This window comes from Pelodiscus sinensis, chromosome 1 (assembly GCF_052426305.1).
Source record: "Pelodiscus sinensis isolate ZL-2025 chromosome 1, ASM5242630v1, whole genome shotgun sequence".
Classification (NCBI taxonomy): Eukaryota; Metazoa; Chordata; order Testudines; family Trionychidae; genus Pelodiscus; species Pelodiscus sinensis.
In genome coordinates, this window is record NC_143052.1 from 61,726,460 (window position 1) to 61,751,069 (window position 24,610).

General features: G+C 44.2%; 1 protein-coding gene across 1 annotated transcript in view; it reads right to left on the reverse strand.

The window, feature by feature from the left end:
- PPM1H (protein phosphatase, Mg2+/Mn2+ dependent 1H) overlaps nucleotides 1-24,610 on the reverse strand; it is a 194,412-nt gene that overhangs the window by 83,798 nt on the left and 86,004 nt on the right. Inside the window, exon 4 of the mRNA XM_075930876.2 lies at nucleotides 8,354-8,466. Within this exon, the coding sequence (XP_075786991.2) occupies nucleotides 8,354-8,466 (113 nt within the window). The remainder of the gene's footprint in view (nucleotides 1-8,353; nucleotides 8,467-24,610) is intronic.

A 24,610-nucleotide genomic window follows, 5' to 3' on the forward strand; every position in this document is an offset into this window, starting at 1 on the left:
CTTTGGAGAAGAGGTAGGAATGTGGCTTTGTCTTCAAAGGAATCCATGTGTGGGAGGGACTCTAGGCTTCTTTTTCATTCAGTTTGTCTTGAAACCTAATTCCTTTCTCTAACTCTCCTGACTTGCTGATCTAACCCATGTCTCTTCATTGCAAAATGGATCATTGTAGCCTGGTTTTCTGAAAATCACTGTCAACTGAGATCAGGAAAGCTTGTGCTTATTTTTGTCAACTACTATGATTACTTTGAAATTGAAATAATTAAAGGAGGACAGACTACTTTGGCATTTAAAAACAACTCCAACAACTTCATCAGGATAAAATGCTGTAAAACTTGAAATATTGCTGTTTTTTTAATCTTTCTTCAATTCTAATGTCTCCTTGCACAAAGAGGATGAAAAACAGGGAGAGAGAGCAAGTCCCTTAGGCATATACACCAGGCTTCCAAAGCAGGGGAGACACAAAGAAAATTGAGGGAATGTGGGATTTGCTTACATGTTCCCAAAGTGAATGACAGTACATTTATTTCCACGATTCTCTGTTGAGTGCAGACAGACTGTTTCTGCACACCAGATTGTAGCTGGAGGATAGAGAGAAATTTTAATTTTTAAAACATCAGCTTTGTTTTAAAAGGGTAGTTTCAATCCAGTCTGCATTGACAGAAAAAAGGACAAAGCAAGTCTAGGTTAGCTAATGAAGAAAATCAGAAGAGAAAGATAAGAAACCTGTAAAATCTTAAGTATTATTATAAATCTTAAAAAGTAAAACAAAAATAGTACGACACTAGGCAAATTGCTACCCCATGCTTAATTTTTAAATGGGCCTATAGGTATATGCAGTGCTTTTTTGTGATGGTACTGCCCAGTATGCAGTACCGGCACCTCCAGGCAGAGCTCAACAACTTTTCCCCTGGAGTACTGGCACCTTTTTTCTGGATATATGGCAAATCATATTGCTAAAACTGTTTGGAGTAATGCCGTCATAATGACCACACTAATGTGTTGGGATTTCTGCTCCTTGAATTTTCCCTTTTTGAAAATTCCATTTACATTATAGCGTTGTGCTTCAGCTAATGGCCACATGGCTATATCCTTGCCTTTCTCATCTAGTTTGCACAATGATTAACTGTAAAAGTAAGCTCCACTTCTACAGACTATTAATGACTACAATAACGAAATGAGAGTGAATATGTGTATCCCAGAAGAGAATGGCAAATACACTCAGGGTGCGTATACACTGTGGCCCTAGCTCAAAATAAGCTATGCAATTTGAGCTATGCAAACTGCATACCTTATTTCAAGATAGCCTATTTTGAAATTTGGCACAGTCTACACAAGACCAAATTTTGAAATAGAACACTATTCCAACAAATCCCTTACTCCTCATGGAATGAGGTTTACAGGGATATTGGAATAGTGCACCCATTATTTTGAAATAACAGGCACTCTGTCAAGATGCAGAATAGCTATTTTCGGGATACCAGAAGTATCCTGAAAGAGCGCCACAGTGTAGACATACCCTCAGAGAGCTATGTAGCTAGTTTTGGGAGAAGATAGCTTTAATTGCAACCAAATGTAAAGAAGGCTTCAACACTGTATACATTAGTTTAATTTTCTCCTCTTTTAAGAATATAATATTTATTTTCATGTGACTCCAGGAACAAGGTTGAGACTGATTAGTCTTAACCCAGTTGTGAATACCCTGTATAAAAAAAGCTACCCAGTGTGCTACTGTCATCTAACTTACCTGAAGCACATTAGAAAAAGGAAGAGAACATTTTCCCTGGAAATCCAGCTATGTCCGACATTTTAAAAGGAGAGAACACTCCTTTCTCTGAGGTGGCAGTTCAGGGAAGGTAGTAAGACAAAATATTTAAAAAAAAATCAGATTAAGCAAAGTCAAGTCCAGACCGTCATCCCCTGCTTTCATCTATTCTTTTGTAAACAAATAAAGTTCAAGAATCTATTTGTAGATAGACCAGAGTTTTGTGACTTTGTGAGGAAAATAAAAGACAAGCTGATTATTTCTAAATGGAGTGATATAAGTGCAGTTCTTGAACAACTTCATAGTATCACTGTGTATGATGCAGTATAAAACGGTGATTCTTGCATTCTCTAATAAAATGGTCAGATCTGTACTGGGGCCACCATGAAAACTAAAGGAATTTTTATGACATAGCCTTAATTTCTTGATATCATATAAAAGTAATCAGAATGATATTGTGCAAGTGTTACACTGAAACTGTAACTGGCTAGTAATCAACAAAGAATATCTGTCCATTTCCTCGTTTATGATCCCTGAACTACTGACTAAATTTAAAACACTCCAGCAACAACAGAAAAAAATCTTCCAAAGCAAATCGAAAAGAAATTTGACAAAACTCATTATATCAGGTTTTTTTAAATTAGAAGTTACTATAACGTTGTATATTATATTGAATAATTATATAATTATTCAATTGAATATTTTATTGAATTAGTGCACAAGGAGGATTTACTGTGTTTTACAAAGCAGCTATTCAGATACATATTCTGAAGTAATCAGGCCAGAGTATGTTACATGGGTATGCAAAACGCAGCATAATAGACTAAGACCAATATACATTGAAAACTTTACTTATTGAATACAAGACAACAGTGCTCCACTTTACTACCCAGATAACCTTGCTCAAACAATGCTGAATATCCTTTTTGCCAGCACTCATTTCACATAACATTTGAAGGAAACCAAATAGATGGCTTCACCTTGGGACCCATACCTTTAAAAGGAAAATACTGAAAGACTTTCTTTCTGTGTTCCCTTCTCCCCTGAAGGGGACAGTGTGCTAAGTAGGCTGCTGTTTAGCTTAGAGAGTAAGACACATTAAAAATCTTTGGCCAAAGTTCAGATATAGATTTTCACTGTTCAAGAAGGTATGTTTATGACAATCTAAGAATGGTCAGGCCTGCCAATTAAAGAGCAGAAGTGGCTCTCTCAGTAGGATGCTAACATCCTGTGCGGTTCCTACATAATTACTGTAGAACTGCAACTCCTTGGTTAGCAAAAATTTAATTACATCATTGACATGAGCATCATGAGCTAAGACCATAACATCATGCTCAATAAGAGTATGTCACAAAACTTAGAATTAGCTCAGTTTTCCTCCCTTCCATACCCAACTGAAAATGTTCAGCTTGGTAAGTCTAGTAGTACATGCTGAAGTGAACTAGGGCTGTGCCAGAAGACTGCCTGCTGGTAATTTAGTAATATGGTAATTAAAGTCTTTTCATGGTATAATTACATATCAACTACAAAGGGACAGCTGCTATACAACAGTGCCAGCGTACATGGCATGAAATGATTAGATTTGAGAAGCTTTAGTGGTTAAACTGAATACCACAGCCATAACTCTGAGCATTGCAGAGCCCATTATTATTCAAGTCTCACACTTAGTTTTTCCTTGTTCTCATTGTTTCCTGCAGATACCTTATTTCTATGATACTAGAAAGCCTTTTAAAATCCATCTTTGTAACCCCTCCTGTTTTAAAATTACACTGAATTTCCAGTCTAGCTCTATTTCAGGACAAGAGTCTGTACAAAGTAGATTTAACTTGGTACTTCTACAGTTCATATCACTGCAACATGTGATCTTCTTCCAAGTATTCTAGCCTGTAGGAAACAGCGATTCGTGTGTAGATTTTTACAGGGAGTGCTAATATGCAAGTGAATGGGAGGGGGTTGAGGATGGGAGTCAGAGCAGGCATGAGAAAAACTGAGGGTAAGCTAAGTTAAATAGCTTTTGCATTTACTTCTGGAAGTAATGAGGAATTTCTTCTTTTGAGAGAATTCCACAGCACAGATGTAGCACCCAGGAAAGAAAAGTCTCCCACCTACATTTGATGAGCCTACCCTGTTAGCCAGGGAGCAGACAGCCTGAATGGGCCCCTGAGCAAGGTGGGGCTGGAGCGCAGCTCCACAATCCCAGAATGGGGCGAGGCGTTGGGTAGAAGGGGCGAGGCTGGGGACCACTCCCCTCAGCTCTCAGAGCTGCACAGAACACACAGTGGAGCATTTCAGCAGCAATTTAAAGGGCCTAGGGCTCTGGCCACTGCCCTTTTAATAGTAGTAGCGACAGCATCTGGGAGTCCCCAACCCTTTTGAATCCCTGGGCCCTGGGGCAACTGCCTCCTTTGTCCCTCCTTTCCCCCATCAGTGTTCCCTTGGTTCACTGCAGTCATTCATACACATTTAAAAGGAGTCAACAGCAACAGTTCTGCTGGAGTAGAAATGTGATGACTGGCATCCGACTGGAACCAGAGGTGCCCCCCCCCCCCAGCAGACCAGGCTTTTCTCGCCGACGACGCCTCGGCGCTACGGGACCAACCCAGCAGCACCCCAGCTGCTCTGCCCCAGGCGTCCCCAAGTCAGCCGCTGCTGAAACTGACCAGTGGCTGACTACAGGAAGCCCGAGGCAGAGTTGCTCTGCCCCGGCTTCCTGGAATCAGCCGCTGATCAGTTTAAGCAACGGCTGACTTGGGGACACCTGGGGTAGAGCAGCTGGGGTGCTGCCAGGTTGGTCACCCGCAGCGCTGACATGCGGCGCTGCGGGGACCTACCCGGCAGTGCCTCCAGCTGCTTTGTCCCAGGCGTCCAAATTCAGCCGCTGTTGAAACTGATCAGCAGCTGATTCCAGGAAGCCCAGGGCAGAGCTACTCTGCCTCGGGCTTCCTGTAGTCAGCCGCTGGTCAGTTTCAGCAGCGGCTGAATCTGGACGCCAGTTCCGACTTACATACAAATTCAACTTAAGAACAAACCTACAGTCCCTATCTTGTACGTAACCCGGGGACTGCCTGTACTTATTAAGAGCAGACAGGGAGGGGCCATCTGTCACTGTAGGCAATCTCATCATACTATCCCCTCTATAAACTTATCAAGCTGATTCTTGAAACAACTTACATTTTTTCCCCAAGTACTCCCTTTGGAAGGCTTTTTCAGACCTCCCACCAATGGCTAGAAACTGTCATCTAATTTCAAGCCTAAACTAGTTGATGGACAGTTTATATTCTTTTGCCAGTATTGACCCTTAACTGAAGTATCTCCTCTCCCTCCTAGGTGTTTATCCCTCTGATGTATTTATAGACAGCAGTCATCTCTCCCCTCAGTCTTCATTTTGTTAGGCTAAACAAGCTAAGCTCCTTCGGCAGGTTCTCCATTTCTCCGATTGTCCCAGTAGCCAAATTAGTTGCCTCTTTATTTCTATGATTCCTCTTTTTCCGAGCATACACTTTGGAGAGATTCAAAGGCCACTCAGATCCAACAGAATTCTCAGTAACAATTCAAGTGACTAATCAAAAACTTCACTTCCAGGTTTTTGGACTGGAACATCTTTTTCCCTGCGGGATCAGAGGACTTAGGCTTACTCCAGAAGATCCATTTGAATAACTAGCACTAAGAACATTGCCCATGTAAATATTCCACTCAGTTCCAAGAACCACCAGAGGCTCCTACATAAGGAAAGTTTTTGAGGACATGGTCTGTTCTCACTTAGGTCTTGATAAAAAAGATACACAAGCAATATATTCTATGATAGAGCACTTTCTTCTTTCCAAACATTTCAAGTTTAGTCACATTGGAACAAAAGTAAAATTACTGCAGACCAAAAAGAACACTTCCGAAAACCCAGTTATACAGGGTTTTATATTAAAGTACCCATTCCAGAACAATCTATGGGGCAGAATAAAGAGCAAAGCCCCCTCCAATTAAATCACCTGTGACAGTCAATGACTGCTACTTTCTAATCACACTCCTTTAGTCATGCAGAAGACAGAATTCTGAGCTAAAAGCTGAAGTGACAGGAATTGAATTTAGGATAGTGTCTTGTGAACTTCACTAGAGTGATTAAATAAGTGTCTGTAAGTCAGTCTAGAGAAATTTAATCTTAGAAGCAAGATCTAAAAGAAGCTAGTGTACAGATTTTAGTTATGTTAAAACTGAGTATTCCCAGTTGCTCCTAAGTCTGAGCATTTCTTGTATGAACAGCATGAGGCGATGCTGAGACTTTTGCTCGGACTGTAAAAGATAACACAATAACGTCTCCTCTAACCTAGTCAGCTCCTGGAAGAGGGAGAGATCCACTTTCTTATCTTTTAAGCTAGCAGAAACCAGCTGTGATTATTTTTAAAATAAGGCAAGAGACCGAGTCATGTGGCTAGTAGTTCTGTAGATTGTTTACCTCTAACGTAGGTGTGATGCAATGTGCATATGCATTTCTCATTTATTTGGTCATCTTCACCTTGGCCTGATGTGATGTCCTCCTAGCTCCCCCCCCCCACCCCCCACCCCCCGGCCAAGACTTGAGCTTCACATTTTAGGTGTCTTTTGTCAACATGAAATTAATGAGTAGTGCAAAATAAAAGCATGCGATGCCTTGTTCCTAATTCAACGTGTGTCTAACAAACATCAAGAAGAATCATAGCACCGGCATGCAGAGAACTAGGACTGGGTGTGCAAGCAATCACTCTTGCTACCTTTAAGATTTCTAGGCCTACTGCCCCCTTAAAACTCTAAGGCTTTTGTGCAGCACTATATCTGCTCTCTCGCTATCTTTTCTAATACATGCATATACATAATGAAACTGTGAAAATGCACACACACAAGCATGCGTGTGCACATACAGAAAAATCCATATACAGTTCTCTTCTAGTGGCTTTCTGTCTAATGTTAGGGCTGACTATTCCCCTTTTCAAGCCAATGCAGTTTTGCTTCATACAACACAGAGAATAACCTACTTTTCCCTCCCTACTTTTCTCAGCTTGTTCTTTCCCAGTACGACAGGGCTGCTACACAAACAGCAGAAAGACTGGAAGTCTTACAAGAACAGTCTCTCTCTCTCCCTGGAGGTGGTATGGGAAAGAGAAAGAGAGATTTCCATTAAGTTCACCCTAAGTTTTGACTTCATCACAGGCCTGCACAACTCGGAAAGTGGAGAGGGCCATATTACTCCAAAGAAAACAGCTGCGAGCCGCAAGAAGGGTTGCCAGATGCTCTCCAAAAAAATACCGAATACGCCGGCTTTAAAAAAAAAACCACCCCACCACGTGTCGGGCATACAGAAAAAACCCCACACCACCGGGCTTCAGCATGCAACAACAGATTTTGTTGAAAGCTCAAGATTTTGTTGAATAAATTCATACACAAGGGAAAGACTCACAGTCACACATAAAGAGAAGAAATATCTCAGCGCAAAATTTTTTCACTCTGATACAAGTTACAATATCGACGGGGCGTAGATTTTACCAGCTGGCAAGCTGTAACGAGGCGGGGCCGCACTGTGGCGGCGAGGGCAACCCCCCCTGCGCTCCAACAGCGCTGACTCCCGTGCTGCACGGGGAGTGTGGCGTTCTGACAGCGGTCTGCGCTGCGCAAGCGGTCGCCCAGCCGACAGGTGTGTAGGGGGGCCGAGTCCTGGGACGGGAGCCGGAAGTGGGGGCGGGGCCACACACGGGCGTAGGGCGGGACCAGAGCTTGTGTCCCTGTCGTCACAAGAGAGCACCGCTTTCAAAAGGCGAGTAGAGGAGAGTGGAAGAGAGAAGGGAGGAAATATTATTTCCAAAAGTCGTCATGGGCCGCACAGTGAGCCTCTTCAGGCCGCATGCGGCCCGCAGGCCATATGTTGTGCAGGCCTACTTCATCAGAAGACTGGAAAAACAGCTTCTTCTCAGTAATATTTCCAGGGGCAAATTTTTTATAATTGTCGTCATCATTATTTAAATAAGAGATTAGGTAAGTGACCTGAACTTCTGAGGAGTCCATCAAGGGATAGGCGAATACATAAATCAGGATTTATTTATTTTAATCCTTTCCTGGTCATGTCCCCAGTTACAAAAGCACTAGCCACATCTATCACAATTGATTGGCTCTGCACCCATCAAGAATTAGCTAGGAGATCCTCTCAGACTAGACTGGAGGAACAAAAGCAAATTCTAGTTCTAAAAGTTCTTTCAATTCTCAAACAGAAATACTCAACTCTTTCAAACAGTGGTTAATAAAAAACTTGCACTAGAACACACAGTAAAAATGATTTTTTTATTTCATACTACACAAGAGTCATTAAGAGACTGCCAACAAGGAACACCAGAAAATTCAACTTCTCTAAAGATCATTTTATCGGAAGACAGGTCTTATGCTAGTTTTAGTTTCTACTAAATACCTTCTGCAACAGAACAATATAAACAGTAAGGCATATTATTTAAATTGAAAGGAATTCCAATCAAGGATCAGGGCCCCATTGTGCTACTTTGCTAATTGCCTGTTGAAAAGGAAATAATTATTTTTAGGCAAAAAAATTCCAAAACTAGAGAGAGTTGCTTTGCTTACCTACTGTCACCAGCATTTGCCACATAGAGTTTCCCCAACATATACACAACAACAAGGGCTGTGCAGCCACCAGATATATTGTAAACACTCCTCTCTCGCTCGATTTGCAAGTCCTGAGGAAAACAGAAGAGAGTTTATAAAATAGCTGTGCAATTAGCATTTAGGAAGAAATTTTATTAAAAACTTAACATATTCATATTTCTAATCCAAAAGTTCTGTTGAGTTTGTCTGCTTGTTGCTGCCAGAACTGTATGTTCCGGGAAAAAAATGGAATGACTATGAGCAATGTACACAGTGCCCAATCCCATTTGTTCCATGGATAAAGTATTCTGTTTAGTATCTTGCAAGACATACAAGAATGAAGTGCAGTGTTACCCACGGAGGCCATCCTCTGACGAATATTTGAATTACACTCTGATTTTCTGATATATTCACAATTTCTATTACTGCCTACAAATCAAAATTGAGAGGGGTGGAGGGGGGGAACAAAAGAAATCAAATCTAAGAGTATTTTGTCAGAGAAATATAAGCATAAAATAAACATCTTTAATATATCTGCCATCTTTGCCATAGACAAGTTTTAAGTTGGTATTCATCCCTATGGATTTTTTTTTAAACCAAGACAGGAGTATTTCAAAAAAGAGGCAGAAACTTTTAACCATCAAAATAATTTAAACCCATACACTAAAGTGCATTTTGAAGGCACTACCAACTATGTTAAAATAGCTTTATTCCTTGGTTTTTACTAACAATCCTTTCAAAATCTGAAATCAATGTCTGTTCCCTTACCCATTTTCAGTCTGCTGTGCACATGCTTTGGGATTGTAAGGATGCAAATATTATATTTTGTTTTAATAGATGACTTCAAAAGTATTTTTTATGATGCAAACGAGGGAGTACTACAACAAGCCTGATTTTTTCCAGAGTATGTCTACATTACAAAATTACATTCACATAAGTTATGATGATGATGTACAGACACCATGGTAATTAAATCACCTTTGCATATTTACACCATGTTCCTTGTGTCAGTGGTGCACTACCTGTATCAGTGCAATGCACCCATGCATATCCCACTGTGCAACCTGCCATCAATCAGTGCAGGGTGTTTTGGGAATGGTTTGCAATGCCTCGTGGAGGCAAATGAATTGCAAAAGGGTGACTGGGAAAATGATTTCTATATCCTATAATGCAGTTTTCTCCATCCCATAATGTTTTGTGCCTCTTTTTCTAAAGCCCCATAAACCTAGGTGCATGTCATCTCTGAGAAGCCTGGATCTTGCATAGTTCCGTACTACTATGATGAGCATTGCAAGTAAGGGATGTCTGATCCTGCTGTATTTACAGTATTGCCAGAAAAGCTGTGGGAAATGATTCCTTGAAGACTAGATTGCTGTGTAACATGGACAAAAGTAATTCAGCATTGTTGGCTGCATTCACAGTGCACAGATGGTGGAGTGCCAGTTCTGGGCCCAGGAAACAAGCACTGACTGGCGGGACCATGCTGTCATGCAGGCTTGTGATGACAAAGTGGTTGCAGAACTGTTGAACGTGCAAAGCCACATTCTTAGATCTGCAAGCAGCGCTTTTGCTTGCCCTTTGGTTCAGCAGCACCATACTGAAAGCTGTAGTGAGTGGAAAAGTGAGGCAGTGATAACTGTGTGGTATTGGCATGTGCTCAGGCACACCCTAATGTCTCGGGCTGGCTAGCCCGAGCCATTTTTGCGCCCTAGGCCCCACCTGGCCCGGCAGCACCACGCAGCCCAGCAGCACGGCACGGCGCCCTAAGGCGCCTGGGAGCGCCCCCGCTCAGCACGGCAGCGCCGCACAGCACCCGAGGTGCCCGGGAGCGCCCCCGCCCGGCCCTCCAGCACCATACGGCGCCCCGGGGCTGCCCCTCCCTGGCCCTGCAGCTTGGGCTGGCTCTGACTCCAGCCTTGCAGCTGTAAGGCAGAAGCTGAAGGTGGGGGGGGAGGGGGGAAATAAGAGGAAGGGATGGGAGAGGAAGAGGCTTTTGCAGTGGGGGAAGGTGGAGGAGGAAGAAAGGGGAAGGGGTGGAAGGGGCTTGTACGGGGGGGAAGAGAGGGGGAAGAAAGGGGAAGGTACCAAAGGGACAGGGTAGACGAGACACAAATGCTAGGGGGAAAGTGAAGACAATGAGGAAAAGGGCAGGAGGGGAGGTGTCAGTGGGAGGGTGATGCTGTAAGAGGAGAGGGGAAGGGCATTGGGGATTGGAGTGGGAGGTGCTGGCAGAAGGCTTGACAGAAGGCATAGGCATGAGGAAGGTGGGGTTGGAGCAAGTCATGTGTGAGGGCACAGGGTCATGAGGGGAATGGGGGCAGTGGGTGGTGAGGGGATGGGCATCAGGGAAAAAAGGGCAAAGGGGGCAGGGGCAGTGAGGGAAGGGAGAGGCACCAGGAGGGTGCAGGGGTAAGGGAAGGTGTAGGGGCCTGGGGGTGAAGCAGAAGGGCAGACACCTGCAGGGGAGGGACCAGCACCAGAGGAGAGAGGCGAAGGAGGTGTTAGGAGAGGGGATGAGGAGGGGTAGCTCACATGATCAGAGTGGGGCTACTGGAGGAATGGGCACAGGGAGGAGAGAAGGGCTGGTGGAGGAGGAGCAGGTCTCAGGAAGGCTGAGGGCAGTGAGAACGGCAGGAGTCAGGACAGCAGAGGAGGGTGAGGGGTTGGGAGGCAGCAGGCACCAGGGGAGTAGATGGAGCAAGGGGAGGAGACATGGCAACAGAGGGGAAAGGTAGATATTTATTAATAACTTGGGTGCCACAATGGCACATCCAAACAAATCACATGAATTCAGTACTGGTGCACAACACAAAATTCATTCTACTCATGGGAGGAAACTCTTAGAGGGAACTCTTCCCCCCCCCCCCCAGCCTCTCCACCCCCGCATTAATGTCAGACACATTGGATTAATGCAATTGCAGGATAGTTGCATGGGGGGGAGTTGGTGGGGGCAAAACGAATCCCTATTGGTAGGAGGATGGTGGGAAAAGTCCTTGGGTCGGGGGTCACATAACACTTTTTACTTTTGGTTATGTGCCCATCTTGCCTGGAGAGGGTTACCCTCCAGGGGCATGGCTAATGGGGGGGGGAGGTCAAAGTGCATTTTAAAAAAATTCTTTGGATGCACACCCCAATGAAATGTGCTGTGTACGTCTATGCTGTGTGGATGTTTTGCAATACCAGATTGCTGCTAATCAGTTGAGAATCAATATGGTGTTGGGAAGCTCATTCTGGGGGTTGCTGTGATGCAAGCATCCATGTTCTCCTATGAAGGACTCACTCTCTGGGCAACATGCAGGACATAGTGGATGGTTTTGCAGTAATGCAGTTGCAGAACTGTGGTGGGGCAATGGATAGTACACATCCCTATTTTGGTACCAGACCACCTTACTCCAGTGTACACCAACAGAGAGGGGTACTTTTCTGTAGTACTGGAAGTGCTGGTAGGCTGCTCAGAGAAGATGCATGATGCATTCATCTTTAAAAACACAAGCCTCTTCAGAAAGCTGTAAAGCAGGGACTTTCTTTCCAGACCAGAAGACTATCACTGTGGATTGCTGATATACCAATAGTGATCCTGGGAGATCTAATGCCTTTACTCATGTGGTTCACAAAGCCATACACTGGCCACCTTGACAACAGTAAAGCATTGCTTTAACTATAGACTCAGAAGGTGCAGAATGACAGTAGAATGTGTGTCTGACTATCTGAAAGGTTGCTGGTACAGTCTACCCATGAGATTAGACTTCAGTGAAAAAAGATCCTAATCGTTATAGCTAGCTGCTGTGTCCCTCATAATATTTGTGAAGCAAAGAGAGAAAAAGTTTTTGCCTTGAAGGAGCAGATGTCTGCTGATTTTGAGCAGCCAAGTACAAGACCTATAAGAAGAACTCAGCATGAAGCTATATAGCTTATGGAGACTTTAAAATACTATTTTAATAGTAAGACACAGTAATCTGTGTTGGTTTAGTGTGCTCTGCCTTGCATTGCTTTTTTTGCACCCCGTTATGAGCCTTGTAATGCATAGTGTGCATAGTAATATAACATTGCATATGCACCTATCAACTGTGAATAACGTCAGCCTCAACCAGCATATGTTGTGAACTAATAAAAATGAATTAAGTTTCCATAAATAGACTTTTATTCAACATCCATGCAAACAGACACAGTTATAATTGAATGAAATTTTATAAATACAGGGAAAAGAACTTTTCAAGGAGAATGAACAGTCATTTCCATTTCACAGAACACATATACCAACCATGTATCTCACAGGTCAGTGCATGTACTGCTGTGCTTGCTGCAGTATCCCTCAGGGTGGAGTGACAGGCACAGTACAGTGGTACGGTGCCTGATGTCACATATAATGCAGTACTCTGTGGGCTGCAGAGGGAGGCGAGCATGGAACTGTTGAACCCAAAGGTTTGCAAGAGTATACAGCATGTACAAGTGTATCTGCAGCAGCAGAAGCTTGCAGCATCTCTTGGAACGTGTCAGCTTGTGTTCTCTTCCCTCCTCTCCTTATCTGGCTGTGCCGTGTGGCTGGTGTGAATGCAGAGATTCTCAAGATAACTTCTGCAGCTGCAAAAGATACCATATATAGAGGTACTACTGTGAAAACTTGGCATACTGAACTCACTCCCCTTGATCCACACAACTGGCAAGCACTGCATTCTCACTTAACTTTGGGATTCATAAAGGAGAAGCAGTCAGAACGATGGTGAGTATAGCCCAGGAGGGAGGTGAATAGTTCACAGGCATGCCTCTAGGACAACAAAACTGAATACTGGCACTGTTTTCCATAGGTGATGGAGATTTTGGCTGAATTCCCTCTGCTGAGGGTTACAGAGGCGAATAGGAAACAGCTCCTACAGGCAATCAGCTATAGATCGGGGATACATGCTGCTAGCTTGTGTACTGCAATGGTGCCTGCAGAAATAATTATTGATGTGGGAAAGTGGCCTATCACTGTGGGAGAAATAATGCAGTCCTCCCCAGAAACCTTGGGTAGTGGATTGCAGATCACCCTCACAAAAAAGTTTCCTCGAGATCGTTAGAGAGGATTCATAGGACATGCTGGTGTGCACAAACAATTCTGCAAGACCCCCTTTGCCTAACTGTAGAGGGGAAGCAGAGTTACTATCTGCTTCTCACTCTATTAGGGTGTCTCTACACAGCAGCACTAGCTCGAAATAATCTATTCAATTTGTGCTACGCAAATTGCGTAGCTTATTTTGAGATCATCTATTTTGAAATCTGGCACTGTCTACACAGTGCCAAAGTTCAAAATAGACCGCTATTCCTACAAGTCCATTAATCCTCATGAAACGAGGTTTACCGGAACATGAGAATAGCATGCCCGAAATAGCGCTGCTATCTAGACGTACCCCTAGTGATTTCTTTCTTTCTCTTAGCACAAATAAAAATTAAGAGTAAACAAACAGATGTGCGTCTGCAATATCAAATCAAACTGAGTGCTAACCAGAGACTCTTTCCTTTGTACCAGTCTCACTTGTGCTTGACTGTAGGGACTGGCTGGACTGTGAAGAGCCACAAAACAGGTCCTTGCTTGCTGTGCCACTGGCGTGCCAGGTTCCATATTCCTTCTCCTCACTGCTCACAGCTGGGGCCTGTGACATGGTGCTCCTTGGGGTGGTGGTGGGTCTCCGCCAAGGATGGCATGCAGATTTTTGTAAAAGTAGCACATCTGTGGCTCTGCAGTAGAATGATGGTTAGCCTCTCTTGCCCTTGCTACCCTTGCTCTTGGCTTTCACACAGCACTGCTGAGGGTCCATGTAATAGCTCTTCTCCCCCATGCCCCAAGTGGCTCATAAATAAAGATATTTCTACAGCTGGAATAGAGCTCTCTCTTCTTCCCACAGATTCACCACCGCCTGTTTACTCCAGGCAGCAGTGCATCTGCAGCATGGAGCCAGCACAGCCCATTGCTAGGTGACCTCTCTGTGCCAAGCTACCAAGAAATGAAATTCCAAACATTTATAGGATTTTAAAAAGGGGAGGGAAGTGTACCTGCATACCTTGCTAATGAGCAGTGGAATTCAAAACCATGTCTGACGTGGTCTGGTGGAGTATTGGGGGGGGGGGGGGTGTCTCCCGGAAGCCACTAATGTTGATGTACATAATGCTGCATCTCCCGACACCACATCCACCTAATTACACCAGTTGAAGCACTCGTTATCTTATCAAAGAAAGCTATCAGATTAGTTTGGCATGACTTGTTCTTCATAAACCCATGCTGGCTATTCCCTATCACTTTATTACCTTCCAAGTGTTTGCATATGATTTCCTTAATTACCTGCTCCATTATCTTCCCTGGGACAGACGTTAAACTGACCGGTCTGTAGTTTCCTGGGTTGTTCTTATTCCCCTTTTTATAGATGGGCACAATATTTGCCCTTTTCCAGTCTTCTGGTATCTCCCCTGTCTGGCATGATTTTTCAAAGATCATAGCTAAAGGCTCAGATACCTCCTCTATCAGCTCCTTGAGTATCCTGGGATGCATTTCATCAGGACCTGGTGACTTGCTGACATCTAACTTTCCTAAGTGATTTTTAACTTGTTCTTTGTGTATCCTATCTTCTAAACTTACCCTCTCTCTGCTTGTATTCACTACGTTAGGCACATCTCCAGACTTCTCGGTGAAGACCGAAACAAAGAAGTCATTGAGCATCTCCGCCATTTCCAAGTTCCCTGTTACTGCTTCTCCCTCCTCACTAAGCAGTGGGCCTACCCTGTCCTTGGTCTTCCTCTTGCTTTTAATGTATTTATAAAAGGTCTTCTTGTTTCCCTTTATGCCTGTCGCTAGTTTGATCTCATTTTGTGCCTTTGCCTTTCTAATCTTGCCCCTGCATTCCCGTGTTGCTTGCTTATATTCATCCTTTGTTAGTTGTCCTAGTTTCCATTTTTTATATGACTCCTTTTTTATTTTGAGATCATGCAAGATCTCCTTGTTAAGCCAAGCTGGTCTTTTGCCATATTTTCTATCTTTCCTACACAGCGGAATTGTTTGCTTTTGGGCCCTTAACAACGTCCCTTTGAAATACTTCCAACCCTCCTCAGTTGTTTTTCCCTTCAGTCTTGCTTCCCATGGGACCTTACCTACAAGTTCTCTGAGCTTATCAAAATCTGCCTTCCTGAAATCCATTACCTCAATTGTGCTGGTCTCCCTTCTACCTTTCCTTAAGATCATGAACTCTATACTGTCTTCCACTTTCAAGTTCTCAACTAGTTCCTCCCTATTTGTTAAAACCAAATCCAGAACAGCTTCTCCTCTGGTAGCTTTTTCAACCTTCTGAAACAGAAAGTTGTCTCCAATGCAGTCCAGAAACTTATTGGATAGCCTGTGCCTCGCTGTGTTAGTTTCCCAACATATGTCTGGATAGTTGAAGTCCCCCATCACCACCAAATCTTGGGCTTTGGATAGTTTTGTTAATTGTTTAAAAAAGGCCTCATCCACCTCTTCCACCTGGCTAGGTGGCCTGTAGTAGACTCCTAGCATGATATCACCCTCGTTTTTTACTCCTTTTAGCTTAACCCAGAGACTCTCTACACGGCTATCTCCTACGTTCATCTCCACTTCAGTCCAAGTGTGTACATTTTTAATATACAAGGCAACCCCTCCTCCCTTTTTTCCCTGTCTGTCCTTCCTGAGCAAGCCGTACCCTTCCATACCAACATTCCAATCATGTGTCCCATCCCACCAAAAAAATTATCAGTCTTGACAGTGACCCATGTAGCCCTCCATAGCTGGAAGGATAATTCTGTTCAGAGCTCTAAATTTTACTCATGTGACGTGCAAAAGTCACCCTGCTCTGTTAAATGAAACGAGACTCAAAAGAGCTTTCCTGCTTTGCAACAATGTACACAAGGAAATGTAAGACACCGTTATTTTTATTTCCACTCATACTGGAAATAAGTGTTCAAGTGGCATCTGGAGATTTTGCTGCATAGCTCCCATTAATTTAATGAACATGTCTGATAGTTAAAATTCTCTGTATACTACCTGGAAAATCTTTGTCACAGTACATATGTCACAATGACAGAGTATAGCAGTAGTATCCAACCTTTTTAACCACAAGATCACTTTTTTCAATTTAAGTGCAATGTAAGATCTACCTCAAACCCAAATACCCTTGCCCCACTTCCTTCCTGCCCCTTTTTTGAGGCCCTGCCCCTTCTCCACCCCTTTCCCTAGACCTTACCCTGCTCACTCCATCCCCCTTCCTCACTCACTTTCACCAGACTGGGTAGGGGGATGGGGTGCAGGCTCTGGTCTTGGGCCAAGGAGTCTGGAGTGTGTGAGGGGCTCTGGGTTCAGCCCAGGGTGGGTGATTGGGGTCCAGGAGGGATTTCAGGGTGCAAGCTCTGGGAAAGAGAAGGGGGACTCGCGGCTGGGGCAGGCAGGGGTGGATATAGGGCAGGGCGAGTGGGGCGGCCTCCCTGGGCCCCTGCGCTTCAAGAAGTCCTGCGCATGCGCCGTGGCGCCAACACGCATGTGCCGTGTCAAAGGGGGGCCCCATTAAATTGTGCTGCCCTAAGCCCCACAAAATCGTCATCTGCCCCTGGGGGCAGGTGGTTGGGGGATGGAGGGGGTTCAAGACTGGGATATGGATTCAGGATGCAAGCTCTGGTTGGGCACCATTTAACTGAGATGGCTTCAGGCTGGTGGATCAGTGGGGTTAAGGAAGGCTTACTCCTGCCCTGGCCCTACACAACTCCTTAAAGCAGCTGGCATGTACAGCAATGGCTCCATGTGCTGCCCCTCATCTACAGGCACTGAGCACAGTTTCTACTAGCCACGGTTCCCGTTACTGATCAATGGGAATTGCAAGAGATGTATCTATAGTCAAGGACAGCATATGGAGAGACCCTGCTGTGCCTCTCTCAGGGGCTACAGGGACATGCCAGCCACTTCCAGGAGCAGCAATTACCACAGGGATAAATTACTCCAGCCACGACAAGTTAGGGATTTTAGAACTCACTGCTCAAAGAATTAAATTGAAGTGTAAGAGAGAAATGAACATTATGAAATGCACAAACCAGTCAAAACTCAAAAATAACACACTTTGCAAGTAATAAAAGTAGTACTGTCTTTTAGCGTATATAACCCGCAAGTTATACACATTTTTACAACCTCCCGCCCCGTGGGGTACACATATCCACAGAGTATACAAGTTTATTTTTACTCGCCTGCTCTGCGCTCTCTGTTCCCCCCGCCTGGAGGAGGGTGGGTTGCGCCTGGCTGTGGCTGTGCGGAGCCTGGACACGAGTGAGACTCCTCTCCCACAGGCCAGCCAGCTCGCCTGTGCTGCGCTCTACGTTACCACTACTGGCAGCAGGTATGTGCAATTACCTTAAAGTAGCGTATATAACCAGCAGGTTATACATGTCCACGGGTTATCTAAAACTTTTTTTTTAAAAAAACACATTCAGGAAAAAAACGTGGGTTATACACGAGTGCGGGTTATATATGCTAATTTACGGTAACAACAACCCCCCATGTATGTGTTGGGTCAGGAGAGGAGAGTGAAGGGAAGCTTGTAAGAATGACAGACACACACACAGTGTGAGAGAGTGACAGATTTGCATTGCCAAGCTCCCTCCATCCTCTTCTATACCTTATTTCCACACAGAGAAAAGTGGGGGGAGGAGGAACACCCTGACATCAGCACTCCTCCTCTTCTCCCTCCCACACTCTGCACAGCAATCAGGATGCTCCCAGGGGACAGCTCCAAGGCAGAGGGCAGGAGCAGCATGACAGTGGGTGGAGGGGTAACTGAAGTGCCAGCGCTTAATAGCTTGCTGGCCAAACCAGTCAGGATCACCTGTCAGAGGCTCCAAGATCTACCGGTAGATCCCGATCCACTGGTTGGTGACCACTAGAGTATAGCATTCTCAATTGGTCAGTGTCTCTGGCACACTGTAGAGCAGTGGTCACCAACCAGTAGATCAGTATCTATTTGTAGATCTTGGAGCCTCTGACAGGTGATTCTGACTGGTTTGGCCAAGAGGGCTATCAAGTGCTGGCACCAGGGGCAGATGACTGTTTTGCGGGGCCCCGGGCAGCATAACTCCGCGGGGCCCCCCCCTTTGCCATGGCGCATGCACGGGGCTTTTTTAAGCGCGGGGCCCGGGGCAGCCGCCCCGTTCGCCCTGCCCTATATCCGCCCCTGGCCGGCACTTCAGCTGCTCCTCCCCCTACTGCTGTGCATCTCCCGCCCTTTGCCTTGGAACTGCCTCCCCTCACTCCTGGGAGCCTCCTGCTTGCTGGCAGGGCAGGGAAGGTAGGGGGGGCGCTGATGTCAAGGTGCCCCCACTCCCACCCTGTATCCTATCCCCACAGAGCAGAGAGGGGGCACAACAGGACTTGGGACGGAGTTTGCTGGCTGCTTTTGGGAGGGGTGCCAGGCCAAGGTAGGGGTGAGCCTGCCTTAGCCGCACTGCATCACCACTCAGGAGCCACCTGAGATCAGCAGTGCCCAGCTGGAGCCCACATACTGAAACCCTACCCCAGTCATGAAGCCCCTCCTGCACCTCAAGTCCCTCTCCTAGCACCAAGCACCCTGTATCCAAACACCCTCCCACAGCCTGCACCTAGAACCCCCTCAAACATCCCAACTGCCTGCCCCAAGCTCAGCTCAGAGCCCCCCTCACACTCCAAATCCCTTAATCCAAGACCAGAGCCTGCACCCCAACCCGCTTCCTCTCCCTGGTGAAAGAGAGGGAGGATTGGGGAGTGAGGGAGGGAAGATGGAGTGAGCAGGGGCGGGGTCTGGGAGAAGTGGCACAAAGGAGGCAGGGCCAGTGTATTTGGGTTTGAGGTAGATCTTGGATTGCACTGAAATTCAAAAAGTGATTTCATGCTTAGAATGGTTGGAGACCCCTGCTGTAGAGGGATTAATTTTGGGTAAAGCCCCAGTGGAATAAGAGACTTTCCAAATCACCTGTCTATGTTACTGATGTCTAAGCATTCTATGTCCTCTGACAACCAGCTCTCACTTGAGAGTGACAGCATCACCCCTTCTGGCCATTGTTCCATCTTCCATTCTTCGGACAGATTGCTGAGAAGGCTCCGGTGAGACAACTCTCACATGTCTCAGCTGTTCTTGATCCTTGTCAAGCTAAATATAGACTGGGTTGGTTACAGTGGTCAGTGATCTCTTCCTGTGAGTGGATAAAGATCAAGTTTGAAGTTCATCTTATGCAAAGCAGCTGCCTTTGATACCATCAACCATGATATGTTGCTTGGCTTGTGTGTGCCACCTAGTGGAGAAGACATAGAACTGCTCTTAGATGATTTCTTTTCCCTTAAGAGTGGCCACAGTGGGTAACTGGTGCTCTACGCCAAGGTCTCTCATTTGAGGTTCAGCAGGGTTCAGTTTTTTCACCCCTCTTATTTAACATGTTTATAATGCAGAATGTGTCAAAGTGCCAGCCACACACTTTTCACACTATAGAAACCTGATCCAGGTCCTGGTTGAAGTTGGGACTCTAACATGAGCAAATTGGCTAACGTTGGCAATGTGGACGACGGTAGATTAAGGAAAGCATCACCAGAAGATAACAGAGATTGTACTGGCATCTTTCAGTGAGGAATCCATCTGCTATATACTGCCTGACCTCACACCTTCACGGTGGTGTTAGACCACCATTTGCTTTTAGAGGATTAAAATTACAGTACTCAGCAAGAGAGCCATTTAATTCCACAAGGCTGTGACCCCGTCTACCAGATATGGAGAGTTTTCTATTCTTTTGCCACTTTAAAATCTGCATGGTCCACAAGGTTGTACATAAAATCCCTTTGAAAACTAAAGGCGGAGCAGTAAACTGCTGTCTAGTTATTAAGTGGAGTATCACAGTAGAAGCACATGACATCAGTGCTTCATGAACCAGACTGCTTGCTTACTGGTTTCCAGCTAGAATTTCATGTTGATTTTGGTCATAATCATAAATGGTTTAGGACATGAAAGACTGCCTCTGTCCCAAGGGATAATGTTACTATTGAAATTAGATGCTGAAGCTGCTTTAAAAAAAGGAGATGGACTGCTGGCAATTTCCATTAGGGCTTCTCAGCTCTGGACCTCATTGACATATTGCTCCAAAAGAGTCCATAACTGTTCATCTCCAGGACACTCTGAAAAGCCCATTTCTTTGTTCAGGGTTTAGAGGACAGCTAAGATCTTTCTAGGGTGGGATATAGCTGCACTTTCATTTTGACATTCTAGGCAGCTGGTGCTTCTGTTGTGTGGGGGTTTGCTATGTTGTTTGTACAGACTGCAAGTTAAAATGTTTAAACCTCCAAAGCCAGAGTTAACTATCTATTTTTATATTTAAATCAAAAATTAAAAATAAAACAGATTTTTGTTTGTAGTACGGATGGGACAAACCTCTTAAGAATTGTCATAGGGATGCTGATTGCCATGTAGGCTGCACTGTACTGACCACAGTGCTACAGGAAAAACTATTTAGTTATAGATTCTATAGCCAAGCCAGACAACCCTAAGGGTGCGTCTATATAGCACCCTAAACTTGAAATAAGATACACAATTTGTGCTACACAAATTGCGTATGTTATTTCAAATCTATTTTGAAATAGCTTATTTTGAAATTTGGCATGTCTATACAGCACCAAATTTCAAAGTAACACGCGATTTCGAGCCATCCCTTGTGCAACCAGGTTTACCAGGATGGCAAAATAGCGCACCTGTTATTTTGAAAAATATTTTGAAATAACGGATGGCTTGTGTAGATGTGGGGTAGCTATTTCGGGATAACTCCCAAAAGAGTCACGTACCCTAAGCTAACACTGGCAGAGTCGTAGAGCAGGTGAGTCACAGTATAAGGGTACGTCTAGACTACATGCCTCTGGCGCCAGAGGCATGTAGATTAGGGAACCGGACATAGTAAAATGAAGCGGCGATTTAAATAATCGCCGCTTCATTTAAATTTACATGGCTGCCGCGTTGAGCCGACAAACAGCTGAACAGCTGTTTGTCGGCTCAACGCGGCAGCCATGTAAATTTAAATGAAGCGGCGATTATTTAAATCGCCGCTTCATTTTACTATGTCCGGTTCCCTAATCTACATGCCTCTGGCGCCAGAGGCATGTAGTCTAGACGTACCCTAAGACCTCTGAAAGTTCATTCACTGTCACAGCCTAGCCAATAGGCCTCTCAGTTCCAAAAAAAGAGAAGGCCAAACAATGCTAATCGTGGCTTCCAAAAGAACAAAGAATTTTTCCCCTCTGTGCAACAATTCTGTCTTGAGTAGAAGTTTCAGAACAGAGTAATGATAAAAATCAATCTCATAATGGGTGAATAGGTAAGATTCAGAAGTAGGATTTCTACATAAGCTTGATCTTGACTCAATATGGAATGGCTGTAAACATCACATTCTGATTCATTTGCTTTTTATGCTATCAAGCAGATGCAAAGCACTTTATACAGACCATCCAGAAAGTAATGTACTGATTCTATGCAGGTTCCAGGAATCTCAGTCTGTTTACCTCAAAAGAAACATAGGAATTAATTTCATCTACAGGATGAAGGGTTCTCTTAGGATTTGGACTTGTGGCTCCAGAAGTAAGGCTAACTATATGATATTCTGAAATGTAATGCTTAAATCACCAAGTCAACTCTCTTCTTGTTTTGCCAGTTATTTGAACAGATTCATTCAAGTGCTTCCACCATTTAAAATGGCAGAAATATGGTCTCTCTCAAGATCGTCACCATTTTCATCTGAAAGTTTTACTAGAAAATTTATTAGATTTTTATCTACACAGAATACAAATCTTAGTCCTGATTCTGAATTTCAAGATTAATCCAAATCCGGTTCAGGATTTGAACACCACTTTTTCAGCCCATCTGTTATTCTAGCAACAAGCCAGCTTTCTATCACTTTTCTACATCTAAATCTAAGTTTCACCCCAACACAACAAAAACAAATAAATTAAATCATGAGCTGAGAGCAGGATAACTGGGGGTACGGATATACCTTTCAGGTGGGAGTGTACTTTGTGTGGCACTTTCTTTACAAAAGGCTGAATGTGGCTTTACACTCTCTTTAAGACAAAAAAGAAATAAGAAGTGGATGGCTTACCTGTGATGCACAAAGCTATGCATACTAACCCATTGGCTCCCCTTCAGCTCAGTTCAGTTGAGCAAGCTAAGTTTGATGAAGTTATCAGAGTAGCTTAATATAAAAGAACACTTGGAAATGCCCTTCCAGTGCCTCAGAACATGGGCTATAAACCAAGACTAAGATGAAAATCACTCAGGATTCGTTCACACTACAGTTTTGGGTTGTATGGTAACTCGAGTTAAAACTTGAAGCAACTGAAAAGCTGTTAACAAATGCAATTGAAAATGCTAACAATTGGCACACAACAAATATTTATCCCAGGCCATCTTCATTTACCTCAGGTTACAAGATAGAAATAAATTAACACAAGCTACAACAAAAAGTCTAGAAAAAAAACAAACAGACAGGAGATAGGCTAGTAGTTTAAATCTCTAAGTAGAATGACAACCATCCACAGAAGATACATAGAGTGCCACGTGGCTTAGTGTGTGTGTGTGGCGGGGGGGAGTGTTAGAGTGAGGACTCTCCATAAGAAATCATATTTGACAGGCACTGGAATTATTAATTGAGTTATGACTAAAAATGAGTTACATTGAGTCTGACACTTCAGACAAGACAGGGAAAACTTAATTAGTATTCAAAAGGAGACTAAGCAGAAAGGAGTAATGGCACACAGCACTCCAAGTGAAGAGAGGAGTTGAAGGCCTTCTGCTAGGCAGTACCTGAAGGGATGTGCAAAGAGGGTTATGTACTGTGACTTTGAGATCCATGAATGAATGCCTGGGCAGGCTAAATGTTGCGTGGTTACTGAAAAGAATTTGTTTGAGGTTAGGGGGTTGTCTGTAGGCAAGGACTGGCCTTCCCCCCTCCCCAAGGCCTGTCAGACTGAGGGGTCACTACAGTACAATTACATGACGGACACATTTCCACCACCTTATACCGATAACCTACTGACTGCTACACTTACCTTCATGCCTCTAGCTTCCATCCCAGACATATCCCTTGTAACTTGAACAATCCAATTCACTATTTTTACCCGTCCCCCCTTCTTTCTCGCCCTTCCCCCCCACCATCCCTTATTTATTCTTGGATCTGGACTTTTAATCCAGTCATCTGAAGAAGTGGGTTGTACCCATGAAAGCTCATACCACCATCTACATGTTTTATTAGTCTTTAAGGTGCTGCTAGCCTATTAGTTGTTTAAGATTTTCCATAAAAACACGGAAAAGGTACTAATACAGAATGATCACATTGGTATCAAGGAGGCTCATACCACATCAAAGGCTCATATATCTATTCACCCACCAATGTGATCTATGCCATCAAGTGCCAGAAATGCCCCTGTGCCATGTATATTGGCCAAATTGGACAGTCTCTGCAACAAAGGATTAATGGACACAAATCAGATATTCAAAATGGCAACACACAGAAACCTACTGGGGAACATTTCAACTTGCCTGGGCACTCACTAATGGATCTAAGTGTCTGAATTATTTCAAAGCAATATCAAAAGTCACTCAGAGAGAAACTGCAGAACATGGTTTAATTTACAAGTTTGACACGTTGAATAGAGGTTTAAACAAAGACCTAATCTGGATGGGCTGCTACTTTCCACCTCCTAATGACATAAAAAGCTAAGTAAGATACTTGGAACCCATTCTATTAGCCTCATTTAGCAAGGACACTAATTTAAAAAACAAAACAAAACCTTTCTCCATTTTTTCCTCTTCTCTTTCCCTCCCCATCCCCTCTCTTTACATAAGAACATAAGAACGGCTGTACTGGGTCAGACCAAAGGTCCACCTAGCCCAGTATCCTGTCTGCCGACAGTGGCCAGCACCAGGTGCCCCAGAGAGGGTGGACCGAAGACAATGATCAAGCGATTTGTCTCCTGCCATCCCTCTCCAGCCTCTGACAAACAGAGGCCAAGGACACCATTTTATCCCCTGGCTAATAGCCTTTTATGGACCTAACCTCCAGGAAATTATCTAGCTTCTCTTTAAACTCTACTATAGTCCTAGCCTTCACAGCCTCCTCTGGCAAGGAGTTCCACAGGTTGACTACACGCTGTATGAAGAAGAACTTTCTTTTATTAGTTTTAAACCTGCTACCCATTAATTTCATTTGGTGTCCTCT